Source organism: Eutrigla gurnardus (assembly GCF_963514095.1).
Source record: "Eutrigla gurnardus genome assembly, chromosome: 8".
In the NCBI taxonomy this organism is placed as follows: Eukaryota; Metazoa; Chordata; class Actinopteri; order Perciformes; family Triglidae; genus Eutrigla; species Eutrigla gurnardus.
Window position 1 is genome coordinate 22,990,840 of NC_139922.1, and position 23,657 is coordinate 23,014,496.

The 23,657-nt window shown below is 42.9% G+C and overlaps 1 protein-coding gene across 5 annotated transcripts; it reads right to left on the reverse strand.

Moving 5' to 3' along the window:
- Window positions 1–1,488: 1,488 nt before the first annotated feature.
- On the reverse strand, window positions 1,489–21,775 carry agap2 (ArfGAP with GTPase domain, ankyrin repeat and PH domain 2). Of its 5 annotated transcripts, none has more exons than XM_084014988.1 (19): window positions 21,394–21,775; window positions 12,433–12,491; window positions 11,580–11,667; window positions 10,839–10,924; window positions 10,625–10,760; window positions 10,233–10,367; window positions 10,005–10,123; window positions 8,595–8,747; window positions 8,373–8,447; window positions 7,987–8,091; window positions 6,675–6,843; window positions 6,233–6,349; window positions 5,966–6,100; window positions 5,678–5,737; window positions 5,242–5,393; window positions 4,789–4,879; window positions 4,226–4,448; window positions 3,626–3,905; window positions 1,489–2,808 (listed from the first exon to the last, which is right to left on the reverse strand). In XM_084014988.1, exons 1-19 carry the CDS (start codon window positions 21,554–21,556, stop codon window positions 2,602–2,604), a joined length of 2,553 nt encoding a protein of 850 aa, XP_083871114.1. In that variant the 5' UTR covers window positions 21,557–21,775; the 3' UTR covers window positions 1,489–2,601. The 5 variants fall into 5 exon arrangements, with proteins under 5 accessions (XP_083871114.1, XP_083871111.1, XP_083871115.1 ...); XM_084014985.1 differs by lacking the exon at window positions 21,394–21,775 and adding an exon at window positions 15,589–17,954; XM_084014989.1 differs by lacking the exon at window positions 5,678–5,737 and having other exon boundaries at window positions 21,394–21,774.
- Window positions 21,776–23,657: the final 1,882 nt, after the last annotated feature.

Sequence of the window (23,657 nt, forward strand, 5' to 3'; positions counted from 1 at the left end):
CTCCTAATTGTGAGACTTCTACCCCTATCAGGTACCCTCCTCTGTGTACAACTTATCTTTTTTTCCCCCACCATAACTTATGGTGTCTTCTTTCTGGGCCTCACATGGACACGATATGCAGAACTAATGGTGTTTACATGCTTTAGCATTGGCATAACATGAGCACAACACTTCCTGTATTCAAGACACCATCACTTTTTTTTTAACGATACATCCTAGGGCTGGGCGATATGACCTCAAATCAATATATTGAGGAACTCACCTCGATGACGATAAATGAACGATCAGTAATCAGTAAACAGAATGCATTGCACATCTTTTCCCATAGACAATGAATGGGACGCGGGGAAACACCGCAGCCTGTGGACACGCACTTTTACTTCGGCTGCCGCTGCAGCAGCGTTTAAACCGGCGGGCTCCATTTTCGTCTCACCCACACTTTCCCTTCTTGTTACAGACTGGATGGGGTGGAGTCACGTGACTGCACACGCTGTATACGTAGTACAGTACAGCCGAGCGTCTTAAAGGGACATGAACATACTGGTAGCCTACCTACACACACAGCCAAACAAGAAAAAAACGATTTTTTTTTTTTTTTTTTTAAACCGAATATACCGACATGGGCAAAATGACGTCGGTTGTCGTCGTAAATTTCGGTATCGGTACATTTTCGGTGTATCGCCCACCCCTAATACATCCACGGTGACCTAACAATATTAAAGCCTTTAATACAATCATTGAATCAGTTGGGATTAAAGAGAGTAATGTATCATTTTAAATTTGTGAAGTAATTGCATTTGTTCAGTGCTCACTTTGATGTTGATCTAGTGTGATGAAGACATCATTTGAATATGAAGGGAAAAGCAAAGCAGAGACTACCGGCCTTGTTTGTAAATGCAGGTCATGTCTTTGATTCAGTGAGAAGATCCGGTAAAGACGATTCAACGATTCCAGTAGAAGGCGAGACTCCCGGCTTGATTTCCAAGAACCCGGATCTACACGGAAACAGCTGGATGAACAATCTGCTTTGTGGTAGGATCGTGCCAGAAACCAGCTCAAACATACCTGAAAATATGACTCATCACACTCTAGACAGGCCAGACCTCCTTCTGATCTGAACTCAAACAAGTTTACTTGTTCAGACACTTACTTGGATGTTACTTGAAACTCCCACATTAGAACAAATAAGCTTAGCTTCTTTAATTATTCTATTATATGTACATTATTATTTTTTTGTTGGGAAAATGAATCAAGTTGAATTAAGTTTCAACTTTATATGTACTGCTGGGAAAAGCTTTATCTATAATAAATGAATCAGACTTTATATGTTTTATTTATATTTTATATTAATAATCTGGGGGGGGGGGGTGTAGTGGACAAGAATTACCGGTACATGTATTTATAGGCTTATTTCACATACCTGATGTTATGTAGCAGACGGCCCAGACACACAGAGACTAAATAAAACGCAACACATTATCCAAATAATGCTAAATAAAAAAAAGTTTATTTGAGTTCGGTAACCATTTCTTTCAGCTCATTACAGATTCACACGACCCACAAAGTGTCAAAAATAACAATGACACCTGCAACTCTTCATACTTCACTGTGAACGAACGGGATAGACCTACACAACAGTAACATGAACGTGAGTGATGTCTTTATGTAGTCGTTTGGCCATCCCAAATAAAACGTTTTTTACAAATAGCCACATGTTCACGTTATGTAAAAGCATTTTATTTACTGGTTTATGCTTTTATGACATGTAGGAGAATACGAAATTAGACAATGAAAAAACAAACCTGACATATTTTCAAAACTACCAGTAGAAATCATTTACAAAATTGAGTCTTTGTTTTTTTCAGTTGTGTCTTCGTTACAGAGTTTAACATTAAGCATGTAGTATAGGTACATTAACAGTATATTAAAATGCCATATCTTTGACCTGTGAGAGGAACACTGATATATTCATATTCCAAAACCATTAATTTTTCTAGTCTAAGCAGAATAATTTCAGCTGATTTGTTGCTGAAAACAGTTTATATTTGCCATACTGGCCTTTATACTGCTGTAACAGGCACACTAACTAACAACATGACATTTTGTAGGTTTTATTTGTAAAGCCAAAGAAAATAATAGCTGTTTTGGTCCAGTCACAAATTTGAATAAATGCAGCACCCGCTCAATGTATTGACGATACTGTCACCCAACACAGTTTGCTCTAAAACTTGTTGCTTTTCATCATCATAGTCGGATTATTGCACTTCTTCTGGAGGAAGTGTAACAAGACGCAGTTTGTCCGCTCTAAAATTACAGAAGACGGCTACAAAGTTCTACTCGAGTCATTTTGAAATGAGGTCACCAACAACACAGTAATTCAGCAACATATCTGTCATCAACAAATTGAATGAATATTGCTTTTAAGTTGTTTGATATGTTGTTCAGTCTTCAGAAACACGTTTTAAATTCCTTAGTACTGCAATATTGTCATTTTTCCCCTTTGTATGATGCTCTCCAACATATCTTGTGTTGTTAAAAGATTTCTAAATAATAAGCAACGTCCAGTCGTCACCCTCCGTGCGGTGTCATCCTCGGTTCGCGCTACGACACCCGTTTCCTGGAGCTGGTTCGGCCCAAACTGGCAGTGCTGGACCGGCGAGAGAGGACGGGGGTGGCAGTGATGGGGGACGTGTCGTTGGGACATCCGTATTGGATCAAAATATCAATGCAGCCTTTGCTCCCTGTTTTTCTGGCCATCCTCATGGCAGTCTGGCCTTGGTTGTCCTTCGCCTTCACGTCGATTCCGTACTGTAGGGAGGAGAGAGACGAGATTTGCTCTTTTAAAAGCCCGTTTATAGAGTAAATAATGATAGAACTCTTTGCAACCCTTTGCTATTCAAACATGCAGCTGAAAACTATCATAATTAAGGGCGTTTCTTATTAAACTACCACTTCAGTATGGTAGCACCCATGAGACAAAGCAGAATACTAACTGGGAAAATCAGCTGACTCTGGAGTCCCACATTCACTGCATGTTAATTGCGTTTCGGAAATGACAATACATTACTGACAAAGGCGAGCCCTGCATTATAAGCTAATCAAGTGTCTGGTAGATTAGAGGGGCCTTCCGTCTCATTTTAAGTTTATATTGTGTTCAGAAAGTGCAAGTTGGTAAATCTTTGACTGTGCTAAATTTGATAATCAGAGCAGAGGGATGGATAGCTGTAAGGGAGGGAGGTGGAGGGGGATTATAGAACCATTTTTGACCAAAATGTAGCAGAAACTAATGGAACCATTGCAAACTAAACTAAGAACATTTCTGTTCGGCCACATTTGAAGAGATGTGTAGATAGATGCAAATTAAACTGAGGATGCCCGTGAGAACTTGAAGGCAGCAGGGTACATTCACAATGTCCAGAGGACAGTAGACGGCCAAAAGGGTCCCAACTTTGGACACCAAAACCAGTTTCATGTGATCTACATGAAGCTTTATTATGAAAATGTTTTGCCCTCTTTTCCTCGTCATATATGAGTAGACAAAAATGAACAGATGGTGGTCTATGAAGAATGATATATATATATATATATATATATATATATATATATAAAAAATGAAGAAACCCACCCAGACGAGCAGCTGTGTCATGACTACGTCTCCCAGCTGACAAGTAGCATGCAGCGCCGAGCGAGGTGGCGAAGTCGACCCCGTCACTTGAGCGTTGATCCGTTCCTTGGTGCTGTGGGCCAGAAGGAGCAGCAGTCTGGGCAGATCTCTCTCGGTCACCGCAGAAAGCAGCCACGCCGGCATACCGTCGTCTGGAAGCTGGGGCCCCAGGGCCGACTGGAGAGGCGGCACGAATACCCGTTGTTCGTACTTTGCACGAATCCACGACTCTCTTTCCTCACTTGGAAGGACAGACACACAGGAGAGTCATGCATGGATTGTCCAAAAATTTGAGTCCCTGGCATTTGAGGTCTGAGTCAGCTCACAACATTTTTATTAACTGATCAAGTTTGCTGCCTTTCATATCTCACCATTTCTGTAATTAGTGCATAAACAGACACTGACTGCACACAGTTGACTATCTAGCTAAACTAATCAATGCGGTTGAGACTTAATAGAAAAGGGGCTGAATGGGTCCATGACAACACACGCAGTGGTATCGGGTATCAGAGTAACATTATTTCTTTTGCTATGTTCCTTTGAATACATGGTGATACCCACTGTGTTGCAGAAGGTGTGGGTTTGGTTCGGCCCTGGGTGCAGCTCTCCCAGATGCTGTTGGCCATGTGGTTTCCGATGGCAGCCAGGACTTGTGTGAGCTCTCCGGGCCAGTCGTCAAGGTCCAGGGAGCGGACGCGGGACAGGTGAGTCCCCAGGTTTCGATGGATCCCTGAGCACTCGATGCAGATCAGCGCGCCAAGGTTGAGACTGGCCCAGGTGGGATCTGGAGGGCAAAGAGAAGAGGAGATCTGTTACGGGATGCCCATAATGAACTCAAACCGATAATTGAAGAGCAGTGGAGGGAAGTACATTTAATCAGATACTGTACTTTAGTACAATTTTGAGGTACTTTCAGCTATTTTACACTTCAAATTCATACAATTCAGCAGCAAATATTGTACATTTTACTTATTTGACATTAAGTATACTTTGATGTCTCAAGTAAAATTTTCAATTACTTTTTAAATGATCTTTTTAGTGAAAGATTTGAGTACTTCTTACACCGCCGCAGGCATGTAAGCAGATTTATCCTCCAGAGTAAATGCTGATATTTAAGATCTTACTTGGTGCTTCACAGTCAACACACAGGTTGTTGCCCTTGGCGTTACGGATGGCCTGCAGCGCAACAGCCTCACTCTGGCTGCTCCTCCGAGCCTGCACACAAAAAGCACACACACACATTTAATTCCTTTATATGTCCGCATAATTACTTATATTACCTACAAAGAATAAATACTATAACATACAGATGGGTGTAAATACCGCAACATACATTTACCGTCAATGCCCCAAACCCCAATTAACAGGTGACACTAAGTCATGTGTATTGAAATGTATTGATTGATCACAATCTCTGCCCCACTTCCCCCAGCTCCCTGCATTTCCTATAACTCTCTGAATTTGCCATTCTCCATCCATTCACCCTCAGAATTTCCCACCATTCCCGGTCACTAATCACACCAATTTCATTGGCATTTCTTTTGCATGTGCAGGGTTAAAGTTGTTGTTGTGTGCACCTTGTTTCTGCCACTCTCACAGGACTGCAGGCTGGCCAGGATCTGGCTCTCTATAGCGGACACCCACGAGTCCCGGTCCTCCAGGCTCTGAGCCTCAAAGTGCCACGTCTGCCCGGTGAACGACACTATGATAAAGTCTGCATTCTCTTCATCTGCGGGTAAAATGGAAGCAGAACAAACTCAAGTAAGATTTGGATGCGTACAGAGACGGCTAATTGACCATGGCTTAATGAAATGGGCATAACGAATCCACAGTCAGTGAAGGAAGTACAAAAAAACGAATGCAAAACAGCAGTTTGATGGAAGGTGAGAACAAAAACATCTGGACATTATTGCAATGAAAACCAGTCAAATGAACAACACAAGGTTGGGATGTCAGACACCGAAGAGGAAAACGGACAGTATGTTAATCGGCTCCATCACCCTCACTTGTTACCTGTCTTATTAATGTTTCTCAAGCTACCAAAGCTCTTTAATTTCCACATTTTGCGTTTGGCTGCAGAGCAACAGATGAGCACAGGGAAAGGAAAAAGAAGAGAAGTGTTAAGAAAAGACCGTTAAGAAATATTCTGAGAAAGACAAACACAAATGTCTATCCTCACAGAAGAGACAGTGATTTAAGAAAAAGGAAATATTTTGTTGCAAGAATCAAATGCAGCTCTTCTTTAAAAAACATACTTTGTAGTTTAATTTTCTAGGTTTGCGTTTAAAAAAGCTGAGTTACCTTCAGCCTGCCCGACGGCTGCATCTCCTTTCTGATTCATGCTCTTCTTCCTTCTGTTCTTCTTCCTGTCGCTCATGGGAGATGATTGGCCGGGGTCTTTTCCAGCAAAAGGACCGGCTCCTCCTTCAAGGGCGTCTGACATAAGGGCAACAATAATTAGTCGTATATTATTTATGTAAGACAGCACTGAATAGCTACAGCCTGAGTGGAGCTCAATTGTTTTTGAACTGGTGTGACTGAAAGGTTTATATTTCTTACAGTACGCACCGACACTTTGCGCTTTGGTGGACAATGAGGAGGGGCAGCGCTGAAGTCCTCGGTCTCCTCCTTGAGGCGACAGGCCGCCATCAACCACAGACAGAGTGGCTGGACACAACTGTGGAACTGAACGCGAGAGAAGAAGGGAGGAGTTTATACACAGTATGTGAAATTTATTTTTTAATTGACAATATAATGAAATCTGAATTTCTAAAGGGAATAAAAGATGCTTGGAGATATGGGGTATGGGAGTCCCTCGAGAGAATTTGAAGGGTTTTAACCAAAGAAATGTTGCATATATAAAGTAGTGGTAGTATAAAGAAGTGTAAAATGTTAGGTTAAGTACAGTATTTTGAGATGGACCAGCACATTGGGGGTTTTATTTGTTAATAATATGAAAAGTCTAGAATAAACCTTTAAAAAGAAAACATCTGCCCTCAAGAAGAAGTACCTGTACTGCTGCTGTCGGCAGCTGTCGGCTCCTTACTCAGCCCGTTGACCCCGGGGGGGACCGGTGAGGGTCCTGCAGGGACGACGGCTCTCGGAGGACGTTTCCCGGGAACTTTAACTGTCACGCGCAGCAGGTCGATTTCTTTCCCGTGGATGTTCTGCGTGTAGTCCTGAAACAATATATCACACGTTAGACATTTTCACCAGGAAAACAGATGAACAAGAATATATGATTTACAAATTATAAGCTGAATTTATGAGCAAGTAAACAAAGCGTTGCTTCTACAGCTTGATATGGCCAATAGCTTATTGTTGTAGATAATGTTAGCAAGACGCTGCTGGTTTTTCCCCTGACATATTCAGTGTTGGAAAGCTACTGTATTTATTACTTCACCAAAAGTATCTGACTGCTGGAGTTACTTTTAAATATATTAAGATTTTACAAACAAAACATGATCACTTTATACAATTATATTGAAATATATGTATCATATATGAAATACAGTATGATAATATAACTCATACATATACGGTTGGCTCCTTTTACTTTAATACTTTTCTACATTGACAAGAAATCAATGCTGGATGCACTAAAATCAAAAGTAGTCATTATGCACAATGGCCCGTTTAAATTCATGTTTGTTATGTTGTCATGTAGTTATTGAAGCATTAAAGCATTTATCACTTTAATGCTGCAGCTCATACAGCTGGAGCAATACATTGTCTTATCTTAATCTATAATAATGCAACATATTGTTTTGTTGTTTATATTTTCGTTCATAATCTTAACCTGCAAAGTAACACATGTTAGTGTACCGTATACACCAGTATAAAATAGAAATACTCAAGTTAAAGTACCTCAAAATTGTACAAAAGTACAGCACTTGAGTAAATGTACTTAGTTACTCTACTGGAAACTCAATGTAAAAAAATTAAAAATAAAATCAATAGTCAGTAAAAGTTTCACAACGATTCCTGTAGTCCTGTATTGAAGAATAATAATTATATGGTGGAAACCATAATAAATCTAAAAAGCTTTTGGGTAATTAAAAATGTAGTGATGATAATGCAGGAACACGAGAACATGTGCTAAATGTGCTATGGCTTATTATCACCAGTAGGTTACGCTTGTATGTAGAAATTGTACATCAGATTATATTCGATGAAGGGCTATTGATTCTTCTCCAATGTGGGGTGGGGGGGGGGGGGGGCGCCCTCTATTGACCAGCCGCTACTGTTGCAGTGAAAACTCTGAATCCTCCACTGTGTGTTTTACTGCTGCATCGATCTGTCTCGTGGGTGCGTTCTCTTACACTGGAGCTGGAGTGGTACGACAGCGTGCCATTGTTGGACAGGGTGACGTACTTCTTCTTCCACTCCTTATTCAGGGAGCTGCCGCTTCTCTTCCACAGGATGCTCTATCAAAGACAACAACCGAGGTCACTCCACCCGCAACAAACGGCGCTCTTGAGTCTGCCTAAATTTAGAGCCGAGACAGTTTCTTCAAAGTGTAAAGCAACAATAGAAGTAACAGTAACTGAAAGCACAATATTAATAGTACACCCTTGAGAAAGGTTGAAAGATTTTTTTTTTTTTTGCTGCTTATATAAGATGAAATAGTTGAAGAGGGAATTATTGTGATGCTGCAAGCAAACTGAAGCATGAAGAGTGGGCTTATGTGATGTAATGTTAACCAAACCTGTTTGATGGGCACGCCCCGCACGTTGCTCTGGTCTCCTTTAGGGTCAGCGGACTTCTTATCTGAGTCCCGGTTCTGAAATAAGAATCCAACAGCAGGACGGTGTTTAAAAAGGGCAGGAGAGAGAGAGAGGGAGAGGGAGGCAGAGATGGAGCTGAATGAAGTGAAGTGATGACAGGAGACGAAAAGGTGCGAGACAACCGGCAGTTGGCAACAACTGACCTTGAAGAGGGAGGGTCGTCTGGGGATGCTCTTCAGCGAACGTGAGTTGACACTACCTCCCCCCTCTCCCTGTGCAACCCGCAGATCTCTGTGACCGATCACAGGGGTGGAGGGGAGGGAGTAGGCGTAGCCACAACTCGGGCCATTACTGGCCTGAGAGGTGGAGCGAGGATGGGTGGGGGGACAGCAGGGTCAGGAGGTCAAGGGGGGGGATGGGAATGGAGGCGTGAGGGAAGAGATGGAGAGAGTGAGAATGGCATGAATGATGAAAAACAGGTGAAGCATATTGACAAAAAAAAAGTGGGCGATGATCGACTTGATTTTTCAACCATGAACGAGGGAAACGTGATACTGATGGAGCTGAGGTGGATGTGGAGTGAGTGATGGATGGATGAGCTAGGAGATGCGTTGGAAATGAGATTTCAGGTTTTAACTTTTAGAATGCATGTAACTCTCAAATTACCCAGAGAGCTCCACATTCACACTTTTTGAAAATCCCACCTCCGTCGTTTTAAAATAAATATTATTATTGTTTTCAATGGAATATTTTTTTCAGGACACACTTGTGTCTCTTTTACTTATTAAAGCTGAATCTGCAGAAAAAAGGCGTTGGCTTCGGGACCACTAAAAAATCTCTTGAAGCTTGATGAAGGTGAGCCGAGCAATAAACAAACGCTCAGCCAAGGTGAGACGGGAGTTTGATTTTGAAAAAAAACCAGCATGGCAACAGCAAAACACCTTCATCTGTGTGCCGTTTTATCTGGTCTTATGTAATATCTGTCTAGACTGGAAATAGATTGTGTTTACCCAAACAAAAGAACAATGTTTCCTATGCATTGTAAGGCAACCTTGGAGTGTCCTGAAAGGTGACCTAAAATAAAATGTATTGTTATTATTAATAACACCTGAGTGTGTTCAGCCATCTATAACATTTAATCAGTCCTTCTGTCAGGATTATAGTAATATTTATGTGTGTGGTTCTGTTCAACACAGTGCTGTTAGATTTTTAGAGTTGAGTAAATGTTTGGTGTATCAAGATAAGCTTTAAGCTCGTAGCTTTTATTTCCTCCTCTATTCGGTGTACAACCTGAAGTTATTTGAAAGTATGGTACATATCACACATCTTCTACTTAAGTTAAAGAAGCAATACAACCGTGTAAAAATAGTCAAAATATCAAATATACTATCAAATATACTTAAAAGTACTCACTTTTAACTATTTCTATACTTATAGTACATGATAATTGATTAGTTGATCATTTATTCTATAAATCATTTTTGATATTCAAATTAAATATAGCTTTAAAATCAATGTAGTGGAATAAAAAGTACAATATTTGCCTCCACGATGTAGTGGAGTAGAAGTATATAATAATAGGCATATTAAAATAAAAAGGCTGTATGAGGTACCTGTCCAGGGAACGATGCTGATCCAGGTGTGGAGCCCCCAGAGTGACTGGGGGAGTTGGGAAGAGACTTGCAGGCCTGCAGCGCCGCCAGCTTCTTCTGAGTTACAATCTTCTGGGCAGCTGGAAAACACACAGCAGTCGTTAAACCCTTTCCTTCATCAGTGTCCCAGCTTTTCACTCTGTGTTCTGCGTGCATTCAGATCACTGATAAAGATGTAAGTCAGCTCACCCTCTGAAAACACTCGATCAACGTTGAACCCGTAGGTCGCGCAGGTCTCGTAAAACAGCGAGTGACGCACGTCGATACACAGCTGTCTGGCTCTCTGATCCTCGATCACACGAGGGTTGGTGCTGCTGATTTTATCTGAGGGAAAAAAAATAAACAAGATCAGAAATAATCAGAAAACAAAGCTCAGTGTATCATTGGTGGTTCAAACAGCCAGATTGGTCATATTTTGAAATTAGGGAATTCTCTTTTCAAAAGCATAACCGTTTACACTTTCTTTGGGCCTCTTTTAAAGTAGCTAAAAAATGTTTTGCTGCGGCCCTCTGTCCGTGCCAGAAATAACCCCATGTTTTATTCCCAGCATAAATCTACGTGGCTGTGACTCATCTGCTGACCTTGGGTGCCGACCACTATGACCGGGATGTCCGCGCGGTGTGCACTCAGCTGGCTGTATAGCTGGTAGAGCTCCTGGAAGCTGCTCTCGTTCTCCAGACTGAAGACCAGGATCACCGCGTCAACCCAGCTGCTGAACTGAAGGGGGAAGAAGGGGGAATGAGGCCTGCAGGTATTACAGCTTTGCACGCTAACACACTCGCTCAAAACACACACCTGTGCATCAGGTGGTCCAGGTTCCTCCCGGATCAGTAATAAATTACTCTGTCCGTCCACCAGCACTTCCTTTTTATACCTGCCACCTGACGAGGACAGTGACAGAAGAGTTATTCAGACAGATGGAGGAAGAAGTCTGATCAGGCTGCACGAAACAAAACATTTTAAATATGACACTCAGCGAGCTGCCGAAAATATCTTTTATGAATTGTTATTTATACCCTACACATCATTTTTGACCAGCATTCAGCTCTACTACTTAAAGGCACAGTGGGGGAGGAAGTATTCTATCTACTTAATACCAGACTGTGAAAATACGCTGCTCCAAGTAGAAGTCCTGCAAAAAACGTCCCCTGTGGCTGTTAAATATTATATTATTATATTATTTTTACTCATGCATTAATGTCAAAGCAGGGTTTTACTGTTGTAGTTGTGAAGCTCATCCAATCTATTAACTAAAGATTATTATCATTAGCGATCTGCTGATTATTTTCTCCATTAATCTATTGATTGTTTGGTTTGTAACAATTCAGAAAATAGCAAGTAATGCCTCCACGATAGAAACCTCAACATTATTCAAAATAAATTAAAATATTTAAAAAGAAAAACAGGAAATCGTCACATTTGTGAAGTGAGACCCATGAATGTTTTTGCATGAAAAATAACATCATAGTTGAATAAATGCCCTCGGTTACATTCCATCACTGTGAAGGACACACGATATAGAAGATGTGTTCTTACCATCGGGCTTCTCAAGTGCAACATAACTGCCTGTGATGTATTTGTTCACCAACGCTGACTTGCCACTTTTTAGACTTCCCAGAATGCCCTGAGAGAAGAGGAAGGAAATCCAACACCGTTGGTTCAGGGTCGGCGTGCACGCTCGATCACAGAGTAATGTTTCAAATATAACTCTCTGACCGAATTCAAACACATACTGTCGTTCCTCCATCAAATATGTTTCTTGCAGTCGGTGCTTGGGCAAAAGTAGCAATATCACTTTACAGGTATTACCGGCCAAATGTACTTAAACATTGAAAAGTACCTATAATGTAGAATGACAACTTAATTATACACTCAGTGGCCACTTTATTAAGTTCTCCTGAACAATCTGCCTACGTGTTCTGAAATGTGTAAATTTGATGATATGTTTATTATTTAGGGCCTAGATAAAGGTGGCGTTGTACTCGACAACATTATATTGAGGTGTTTTTAATGTTCTGTCCTTCGCATTGATCACCTACATGACAGCGTCAACAAAAACGTTATAGGCAAAAATAACATAATAACTAACATACAGTTTTGTTTAGAAGCCATTCACCATCATTGGTGCTTTCCCACAATAGATTATTATTGCATGTAATCATACTTGTAATGGTGTGTTTGGCCATTATAGAGCCAATTGAGTGTGAAGAAATAATATGATGCTAACATAACTACTCTTAATATAACATTAGAGAAATGTTGGGTGTCTAAATGTGCACTCTTTAAAGACTTCTCTAATATAATGACTTATTTAATTGTGAATTAATGGAAAGAAATCCTTGTGCGAGTGTTAACCAGCTGCGGGCGGTGCATTAACTTTTTGCCTCACCAGTCTGAGCTCCGGGATGGATCTGCTCAGGGTCCACTCCTGACTGTTGGCAATATTTACTAGAGAAAGACAGACAGAGACAAACAGTCAGTGAGGCAGCGACGCAGAGAGAGATTCATCATTTTGATCATAAGCAGTAAAGCCTTTTCTGAGGGAGAGCAATGAATCACACAGCTGCTGCGTGATCGGTCACCATAAGCACACGTGTGGCCTCACAGGTTGTCTTAATGAATATGACCTTTCTCTCACAACAGGGGGATCCAACAACATCCAGCCATACCGCTCTTTATCCACTTTGCCCCCCGTGTGCTGTATGTGACGGGCAGCTGCTGGGTGAGTTACTGTGGCCTTTACTGGACACTTCATTTCAGCTGCCATTCAAACACCTAAAGACTCGTCCGTGTGTATGAACGGCATTTCCCCTTTTTAGAATCTTGGATTAACCTTTCAACTATGAAATGTCATAAAAAAATGCCAATCAACTTTTCAGATTAAAGGGATCAACAGTTCAGGAAAAACAACAAAAAAAACTACATTTTTTTGTTTGAAAAATGTAATCTTGAAATGATTAACAGATAATCAAGATATTATACGACGGTATTTAATTGTTCTGCCTTTTGACTAATCGATTTATCATCAAAGCTAAACATTTCAGCTCAAAATTAAACTGGTTTTAATGTGTAAATGTTGATTGGTATTTGGAGTGACATCAACCCTCTCTCTCTCACACACACACACACACACATGCACATTATACAGTGGAGAGGGGCTGGTTTGCACTCAGCTGTGCCAACATCCCTACAGGGAAAAAGAGAGGTGGGTGCCCCGTATGTGATGTGACCCTCACACCTAAGTGCAGCTTCAGAGGGACAAGAATGAAGAACAGCACCACAAATTGCACCCTCCAAAATTACCATAAAGTTGAATCAAAACCTAAGTTATAGTTAGATTTTCCCAAATTAATTGTATGCATATGTTTTACTTTGAAAAGAAACGTCACTACAGCCACAATGTTCAACATATTAACCTTTATAGTTTAGCCCGTAAGCTTGATAACATGGCAATTATAACTAAACGCAGAGCACAGTTGAGGTTGGTTGGAATGTCAATGGCTTTCGCAGGAATTTAGTCATAAAATAAAATATTGAAAAATGCTGACCCCATGATAAAAGGCCTACTGCTTTCTCTCAAAGGTAATTAAGATTCAACATCTGGGAACCATGAATGTCTGTACAACATTTTATGCCAATCCATCAATTAGATGTTGAGATATTTCACTGGATACGTGACATTTTTGACCTGCCGATGGCACCCGAGGAAGAGTGGTGGGATCATGCTGCTGAAGCCAATTCAGAGATAGAATAATCAGAAAATACGAGAGAAGGACGGCAATAAAAACAGAGAAACCAGAGGAGTCCAGGAGGTTTTGGCAGACGTAAGTGCCCGCCATCCTGGGTGTGAATTTGTGATGTGTCCTTCAAAGACAGATCGTGATTAAAGTCGAGCCTGTTTCTAAAGCTATGGAACGTCCAGCCAATACTGCAGCCGGGATGATTTGCTACAGATGATGGAGAAAAGAAAGGGGGGGTGGGGGGCCTTACATACGAGCTGCTGCTTTAGGCATCCCTGTGAAACAGGGCAAGTCCTACCACACAGAGAGAGTTTGTCTATCTTTGTCTGAGTCAAAGCTCTGTTTATGGCCATCTACTGTTGCCAACAGTGTTCAGACAGCGTGATCCTTCTGCTGCTTCGACACACAGATTTATACAGAAAGCCAATTATCCACACTCTCTGCTCCAAACCAATCGTGTGTGATCCCCTCCGCAACCTCCCACGCGTCGGCCCCCTATCTCACATCCAAAACTGCCAATTTTCCAACTTAAATCTTTTTTTTAGAGAATTTTGTCAGAATCCTCTCAGCCTGTGTGTCAACGCACGGTCACACACATATGCACACACACACACACACACACACACTCACACACAACACCGCCTCCTCCACCCCACTGTTTCATCACTCTGCCTCTGTAGCAGCAGCAGAAGCAGCAGTCCTGCCGGTTGCCATGGCAACACTTCCTCCTCTCCTCAGAATGTGTATGTGTGTGTGTGCTAATGTGTGTGTGTGTCTGTGTGTGTGTGTGTGTGTGTGTGTGTGTGTGTATGTGTGTGTGTTGGGGATAGTCTCACTACTTGCATGTGTGAATACACAATGAATGAATGAATACATGAAACACACACAGAGACACACACGTGCTCTTTCTTTGAGCAAACATGTTTGTGAAAGAGATGCACTGTTGTACGCTGCAGCTGTCGACACACAGCGAAGGGGGGGGGCAGCAAAGGCAACTCAACCATCCTAAATCTAAAATGCCCCGTGAATGCTTGTGACATGATGATGGAATTTAAATTGAATGCCTGACAGAGACAAAGACGAGAGTGAGCGGGAAGGAGAGAAAAAAAAAAGAAAGCCCTTGTCGTGGCAGAATATGGGGTGGGTGGAATATCAAAAACAGGATTAGAAATGTTCTTGATTGGCTGCGGATGCACACTTCCCTTCCTGACGTGGGTGAACACATATCACCTCATGTCTTTCCCGCTTTATGGAAATAGAGCCGAGGCAAAAAAAAAAAAATCCCCCAGAGCAGCACAATCCATCCGCGATCGTGCCACCAGCTCCTCTCCCTTTTGACTTCATTATGGGATTTAAACCCATGCTGGGAACCGCTGCTTAAGTGTGTATGTGTAGTGTGCAGAGATTACCCCTCTAGCGGTGTGAAATCTGTGCACACTCTGAGGGGGAATTAGATTAAGACTGTCCAAGATGATTCTATTGTCAGTTCCCAGATCAAAGAGCTCCATCTGTCATCAATTTTGCTACGGGGAAGCGGGTTCTACGGGTCCCTCGCCGTGTGACGGTATTATAGCCTGTAACCGTATTCTGTGTGCGGCTCTTTTATAAGATCAACCCCACCCAACCCCACGCCAACGCACTTTAAACGGATGCTTGTGGGTAGGTGATGGAGCTACGTGTATAATAATTGTCTGGCAAAGCAATGGAAGACAGGAATGTGTATTGATAATGGTGTCATGGATGCAGTCAACATGGAGATTTGGAGCTGATGAGGTGAAAGTGATGTGGGGTTTATGACCTCCTACCTTCCTCCTCACTGGAGTCTCTCTGTATATAGACGGGAGGCGCTGTGGAGGATGACCCCGATGCCCCAGAGCTGCTCTTTGTGAAAATGCCACTGATGAACTTGAGCATCTTCCTGTCTTTGGCGGAGCCTCGTTGGCCCTGCTGTGCCTGCTGGGCCAGGCCCAGGTCTTCAGACAGGCTGTTCAGGTCACTGTTATCCAGCGTGCGGCTTTTACCTTTGCGTCCCGGTTTGTTGCCCTGGTTAGCAGGTGCAGGTAGGGAGGCTGAGCCTGTCTTTAGCCTGTCCTTCCTGGGGATGTCCCTCATCACTGCAGCCATGCCGCCTCCAATTTCCAGAGGGATTCCAGCTTGGGCTTCGTCCCGCAGGTCCCTCCATCCGTCGGGCCTGCTAGCCTCGGCCCAGGAGGCCCTGCAGGGTCCTGGAGAGCGCGTTGGCATGCGGCAGTCCTTCCGGTCCAGGCTCTGTGCTGAGGTAGGGCTGCGCTCTCTACCATCCCTGGAGTCGCGACCACGGGTGGTCACATTGCTGTGAGACTTCAGCAGATTCACAGGACGCTGTCCCACCGGACGGATAGGGAGGCCGGTCCTGGTTGGGGTGCAGCTGAGCTCGACCACCTCTGTGAGAGGCGTCGAGGTCAATGAGGGTGGCCTGCATTGCTTGGCCTCTGGGGTGGAAGGTGTCTTCTCGACTCGTGTTAAGTCCACCTCTGCAGGCTTTGCCTTCTGAATTGTCCCTCTCTCAGCAGGTAAGGGGATTGAGAGGTTGCACGGTGGCTTTTCACTCCCTTTGCCTGGGGCATCAACAGTAGAGGGCAGTTCCTTCATAGGGCTGAGGGGTTTTCCCTCTCCATCTTTGAGTTCATCAGATAACTTGCCCTCTTTCACAATAGCAGCATCCTCAGCTCTTTGCGGCTGTCCAGCTCCATTCTCAGCCCGTGCAGGCGCTTCTCCTTCGGCCTCCACTTTCGCCCCAGCCTCTTCTCCTTCCCCACCTCCAGGCCTGGCCTCCACCTCCTTCCCCTGGGTGCTGTTCTTGGCCTCCCCTCCATTCTCCTCTACAGCCTCTACTTTGACCAGGGTGAGGGAGATGAGGTAGGTGGTGCGTTGCTGCAGGGCGCCGCCTCCACTCATGTGGTCAGGCTTCAGTGGACACACAGTAGATGAATGAAACCAGACAGAGCAACGTGAACGGCTGACAGTTTGCCAGCGTGTTGGGATGTGAGAGAATCTGACAGCACGACCGAGACAAAAAACTTACATGGTGGGAGATTAAGTTTCTTCTTGGAAGATACAACAGCAGAGCGGCTGTTGGCTTCATCCATCCCCCAAATCCCTGTTTCTGATTTTTAATTTCAGTCACAGATTTCTTCCCTGACTGTAATTTTAATTTCTCTGGGATACAGAAAAGAAATCCACTCTTCCTGACAACCGTCAACACACTGTCAACGCAGTCCAAGCAGCTCTTTTGTTTCTAGAGAACACCCATTAAAAATCTACGCGCTGCATATGTATGCAGCTACTGGTGCAAATAAATCTTCATTACGGCGCCTCATTCCGGATGGTAATTATTAACTCGACCTAATTCTTCTGTGCAGCGCCCACATCTTATGTTAGTCAGTCCATCCTCTTCACTCAGAGCGAAAAAAGAAAATCTGGATTCAATTCAGAATAACAACTGCCCTGCATCATACGTCATCAGGAATGCGATCTACAGCAGCTGTAACGTGACAAGGTAAAGTCTTTAAAAATTCATAGGTGTCACCCTAAAGCAGCATGGCACAGTAAACGCAGAGCTGTATGCAGTCCAGTCCAGATCATGGGCTCTCGCTGGAAGCCACACATGTGTGTTGACAGCGGCATCCATTCAGAGCGCGCAGCGGCAGGAAAGCAGGCAGCCTCGCGGCGACACTGAGGAAGGACATTGACGAGGGCTGAAGGGGATCAGGAGGAGAAGCCAAAAGAAGCCCAGGCGGATATCTGGAGATGCATGGCCGAGTCAGGGCGCGTCCGGCCATCACGCCCCTCTCGCTGTCCCCCGGGCAGCCTGTGTCCTCTGAGCGCATGAGGCGGTGAGCAGGACGACACCGCGCCGGCACAGAGGAGGCGCTGAGGCGAGTCACCGCTCAAACAGCCCCCCGATAGAGACGCCGTCGCACAGGTTCAACGAGTCCAATCACACACACATACACATACACACACCGTCACACATGCACAGCTCACACTCTGCGTTTCTCTCCCCTTCTCTCACCAACACACTAGGAATCGCCAATGTCCCTCCCTCTACATGCCCCTCCTTGTTCCAATAGGCAATCCATACAATGCAGGATCCTGCTACTCTTCTTTCCCTCCTTTATTTTTTCTCCCTCTCCCTCTCTCTCTCTCTCTTTCTCTGCTGCTGCTCCTCTCAGACTGTGCATGGTCCTCGCTCTTTATTGCTCATCCCTCCCATCCCCATCATCCCCTCCCCTCCATCTTTCTCCCCGCATGCCGGAGAGGAGGGGGAAGGCAGCGGGTGATGACTGGTAGTAAAGCAGCAGTACACAAGCTGGACCTGCTAAATGAGGGGGAGACCGCCGGAGAAAAGATCAGCGGCGGGGAGAGGAAAGCAGGCAGGGTTAGTAGGGAACGGCAAAAAAAAAAAAAAGATGGATATGTTTGTGAAGGTGAAAAGACATAGGGAAGGTCAGGATGGGTTTTCCATGTGTCTGCTCCCTGTCTCATTTATACAGCTGCCAGAATAGTTTCATCAAGATAATCCATCTGTCTTCAGCTGTCTACTTGTGTGTGTGTGTGTGTGTGTGTGTGTGTGTGTGTGTGTGTGTGTGGGTGTGTGTGTGTGTGTGTGTGTGTGTGTGTGTGTGTGGCTCCTCCTCAGTAGGAGGCTTGGCTTGTTTGTTGCTAAGGTGTTACAATCTTCCTGGCTCTGGTGGCACAATCATCTCCTGCGTGTCCTTCCTTCCTCCTCCTCTTCCTCCTCCTCCTCCTGTGGTACATTCTGCATCGCTATCACTCCCAGGATCTCCGTATCAAAATGGTGTTTCTGTGCGCTGCACGTTTCATTGTGTTCCTGTGAGTGTATTGATCTGTCGTCTATTGCCTACTACGGCATGTGTTCATTAGCAGAAGTGGGTAATCTCTGGGCTCACAGCATAAAGCAGAGCGTAATGGACATCAATAAATGCCCCAGAGGATGCAAAAAAGAAATTATATTAAACACGTATGCTGTTATTTCTGTGATTAAGACGTCCTCATTTAAACATAGAATAGACATATTCCCATATGATGAAGTGAAAAAATATGTGCTAACAATTATTAAATAAAACATATTTTCTATATCCACTAAAGTACCCACTTTTTACTCCATTAATCAATTATCCATTAACTCCACAAAAATGTCCATAATCATTTTCTCCTCAAATGTCCCAACATTCAAAAACCCGGATATATCTAATTTCTAAAAGCAGCAAATTCTCACATTCGAGAAGCTGGAACCATGAAATACACATAATTCGAGTCATTTAACGATGATCAAAATACTTAGATTACATTTTTAATGGACTTAATAGTTAACAAACAGAAATTGAAAAACAGGAAAAAGAACAAGATAAACTGACAAACAGTGCAGCAAACATGATGACACATCCATCACTTGAACATGGGTCTAATTTCATGTTAATCACTCTCTGATTAAAATAAATATATCCTTGATGTGAAATCAGAGGATGCTTTTCCCCACAGTGCACCAGTCTCAGCCTCTCACCAACATCCCATAATACACGATCTGACTGTCCACCTGCTCATCCCGCACCCCCCCTCCCTCCCTCCCTGTCAGTGAGAGGGCAATAACTACTCTCACTGAATACAAAAGACCTCTGACTACCAGCCGCCTTTGGCTCAAGGGGAAAAACACACAACCTGAGAGAACCGCAGCCTCCATCACACGAGAAGTCATACATTTAAAACCTCGGATAGGAAGCCGGGGTTTTTTCTCCATTCAAACATTCTTCCATTTTCCCGGGAGTGACATTATACATGTGTAAAGATCCATTTTTAACAAGAAGCATGAGGACATGCAGCTCGCAGCGCTGCGTGGTGAATCTAATTATTTGGAAATAGACACCCACATATAATGCAGAAAAGCGTGTCGTCTTCAGGCAGATATCCTTTCGAAACACTGTGTGGAAAAAGACTCACATGCAGACAGACAAAGCGCACACAGGCGCATAAGACCTATGGGCGGCTGCTGTCAGATGGACAGTGGCCAAGGGCAGTGGTCATGCTGGGTGATTTTTCATTTCTCCTTCAGTGGGAGCTGTCCTTCCCATCTTCCCCCTCGCTCTGCTGCCATGCTGCAGTGAACACATACCAGTCAGGTTCACATTTAAATGTCTTCATTCAGCTCCACCTCTCCCCTTTTTCTCCACCTCCATCTCTTTCTTTTTTTCCCCCTCGCAGCCTTTCCTTGGCAGATTCAGCCGACCACATCCAACTCGCTTATGTCCAAAAAAAACCAGAGGTGGCTCTCGTTTTAGCACCAGTGAACCTTACACTCACAGATACAGGCCCCACGGAGGATACCTCGACTCCAGCGGACTAATTATGCCACAAAAAAGAATAATCAGCTGAATGTTTTAACACATAGGGGATGTGGTTCTCAGAGCGTGATAAGATCTGCCATATCCCAAAAAGTAAAAAAATTAGCAAAACCCTAACCATAATCCACTCTAAAAATATTCCACTACAAAAAAAGTTGAATTTCTTTATGTTTCTTGAGTAATGGTTCAAAAGTATCAACAGTAAAATCACTGGTTTATTTTTTAATTTTTCGACAATTTGTTGCATCTTATAATCTTATTGTGTTTTGAGTAAAAAATATTAATCTGAAAAATAACTAGTAACAAATATCCAATGAATACAGTGAAGCAGACAGTATAACGTGTCCCACTTAAATGTTGTAGGGCAGAAGTATAAATTATAACTAAATGGAAAAACTCAAGTACCTCAAAACTGTACAAAAGTAAAAATCTTTTCTGCATATTATTCTGAAGGGGGCCATTTTTCATAGTAAGTTCTTTTGAAATAATTGGCTCGTAGTACTTCTGCTTAAGTACAAGTTTGACTGCATGAAAAGATTATTCTTACATTGCGGTATTGCTACTTTTACTGTAGAAAAGGATCTCAACACACACGTCACCGGTGAGTCTTCTGCTGTTTGCAGATGAGAAGAAAAAGCTCAGGGAGTTTGACGACAGCAACACATTGTGTCACGTTAACAAGAAACGGTGGGAAGTAAAGATATGAGGAAATGATGTAAAACGGATCAGCTTCACATGTAAAGGCCCTGCTTGTCTGAGAGGAAGTGGCTTTGAGGGCAGTTGCAGATTGGCAGACAGGAAGTAGGCCGCACAGCAGGTTTCATCCTGCTGCCATGGCGATGGCTGCTGCGGGATGTTGCCATTGGTTGCCCGTGTCCAGAAGCTGAGTGATAGATAAACTACCTACCAGACGCCGGGAGCTGAATTTTTGCCCTCCGAGTGAAATGAGAATTAAAATGAACGTTGACTTTCTCGAAAAAAAAAAGACAAACAGGAAGCGCAGAGGAAGATATCAATCACCTACGCTATCATGTTTCCCCACCAATAATGTTGATGACGGGAATGACTAAACTCGCTGTGAACCAAAGTCTGATTTTTAATTTTCCTGTTTATCATGTCGAAAAACGCATCTGCCGATAAGACCTTCAGCATACAGCAACGCGTTGCTTTCTCCCCTAAGATACAACAAACAAAGAAGGATGAGCTCACCTTGAATGCTGTGGAGGTAAACCTTGAGACCTGAGCGCAGCTGTTGATCCGCCACTCTTTCGAACTGCTTGTAAAGTCTGTTGATTGTCGTCTGGAGAGATGCATGCCTCTTGATCTCTGCTTTTATTGCTGTGGCGTTTACTGATTTGCTGTTGCTGTTCATCCTGACACATGGATCTCTCTGTAAACTGAAGCTAAAGTACCCCTCGCTTCAGCCCATTTGAAATCCGGGGGCCTGTTTGTTCGGCAAAGACGAAACGCGGAACTTTACGACACAGAGGCGTCAGGAAAAAAAGAAGCGGCGCCGCAAGCTCGGGGTGTCTCCCAATCTCACACTGCCTCACTCTCGACACCGCAGAAGTCAGCTCACGACAACGTGTCTCAGTTTCCTCTGCATGTTTGAACTGAACTGAATTTACTTCCTTATTTGTGAACCATAATGTTCACTGCACCACAGCTCTGCCTGCTGTGGTGGCCACACTCTTCAATGGCGCCATGGATCTCACATTACACTGTTGTTCCTCATAAAGAAGCAATAACGTAGAAAACATTATGATGACAGCTGATGTGCTTTGACCTCGTGTTTGCTCTCGGCAAATTGCTGTAAAGTATCCACTGCTGTCGGGCTTGAAGGCGACTATACTTACAGTTATTTGCAGACTTAGCAATATGTGCCAAAAAGTACGTTACGTGTTTCTATGGAAGCAACCACCACAACCTGCGGGGGGAACTTTTTGATTGAAGAAGTGTAATGTGAGGTCATAAGTGGAGATTGTTCATTTTCACACGCAGAAGAAGGTTGCAAACTAATATATAAGGAAATAATCCTTTCTTAGTCCCACAGTAGGGAAATGAACAGGGTTACAGCAGCAAAAGGAGAAATAACTAAAGCATCAGTAACAAATACAAAACACAATAATAATAGAAAAGAATGAATGCATTATATATATATTTTTTGGTCTACAGGGTCAATTAAACGGTCTCTTATTAAATATTAGTATATATTACAGCAGCTTGATGTTCAACAGCAGCAGGATGATACAGGGCTTTCCTTGGTAGAGTGCTGGGGAGGAATTGGTTGAAAATCACATTTTTAAGTGAATAAATGTGTGCTAATTTCAAACATTTATATGTTTTTCTCTGTCATGTTGTATCACAGATGCCGACTTCTTCCTGTGTAATCATCATGAAACACGTGTGCTGTCACCACCACAGTGTTCCTGCTGGTAATGCTCACACATCCACACACTGAATCCTTTTTACTATATTATTTTCAATGCTTAAATGTTACTTTTATTGTTTCTATGTATTGTTGTTGTTAAGTGTATCACTCCAGTCACAGGGTTTGGTTGTATGGAAGAAAATAGTGAAGATAAATAAATGAAATTGAATGAACTTATAGATAATTAGACTTAGAATTTATGCAACAAAAGGAACAAAGAGGATCAAACATTTGAACTCTTCCTCCACTGTTTTCACTTTTTGTTTACTTCACTTGGTTGTTTGACCTTCACCGTGTAGAATCATGTGTGCAGAATTTGAAAGCTGTTTTGCCCACTGATAGGGGAGGAAGTTTCCCAGAGTTTTTCTGAAATGTGAGTTTACCACGTTGACATGCAGGCAGGATTTTCTGACAACTTAAAGCCAATCATGGCCCAACATGCAACTTATAAACTTGAACCCTCTGGTGCACAGAGTGCAGAATCCATCTGCTGTGTCTAGTAGTCAAACTTTTGAAATTGCACGTTTACATGTGCACTATCATCCACGTTCTGTTTTGCACATGTAAACGTCTTATCTTGGTTTCAGAAACATGGATAATGGATATGCTACATGGACTACTTAGATAGTGTAGCATGTTAACACCATATACAGGTTATAAATATGTAAGCATAATACCCTAAATAAGACCAAAACCAGGATGAGGCTTAAAACTGGGATTCTTATGTGAATGTAAAAACACTGAGGGATAAGAGGGAGTAGATGCAACCTAAAGATTTTTTAACCAAAACCAACATTTTTTTTTTGAAATTGCAGAAAAAAACCCACGAGATGTTAATAATTTATTCCAAACACAGTTCATGGTTCAATACACACTAGTCTAACCTTTGACACTAAATTCCTACAGACAAACACTAAGTGTCCTGTGTACACTGTTAACATAGACTTGTACATTGTAATATAATGCTGTTAGTTCCACTTTTGCTCTCTCTCAAAAAAAAAAAAAACAGGACAAAACAGTCATTCATACCGCAGGGAATTTA

Excerpts from the sequence above, each read along its gene's own strand:
- agap2 (XM_084014985.1), bottom strand. The coding sequence starts at position 16,720 with ATGAGTGGAGGCGGCGCCCTGCAGCAACGCACCACCTACCTCATCTCC. Across the intron at positions 11,668-12,432 it reads CCATCCCGGAGCTCAGACTG|GGCATTCTGGGAAGTCTAAA; the intron begins GTGAGGCAAAAA and ends CTCTTCTCTCAG. Across the intron at positions 10,761-10,838 it reads CTGGACCACCTGATGCACAG|TTCAGCAGCTGGGTTGACGC; the intron begins GTGTGTGTTTTG and ends TTCCCCCTTCAG.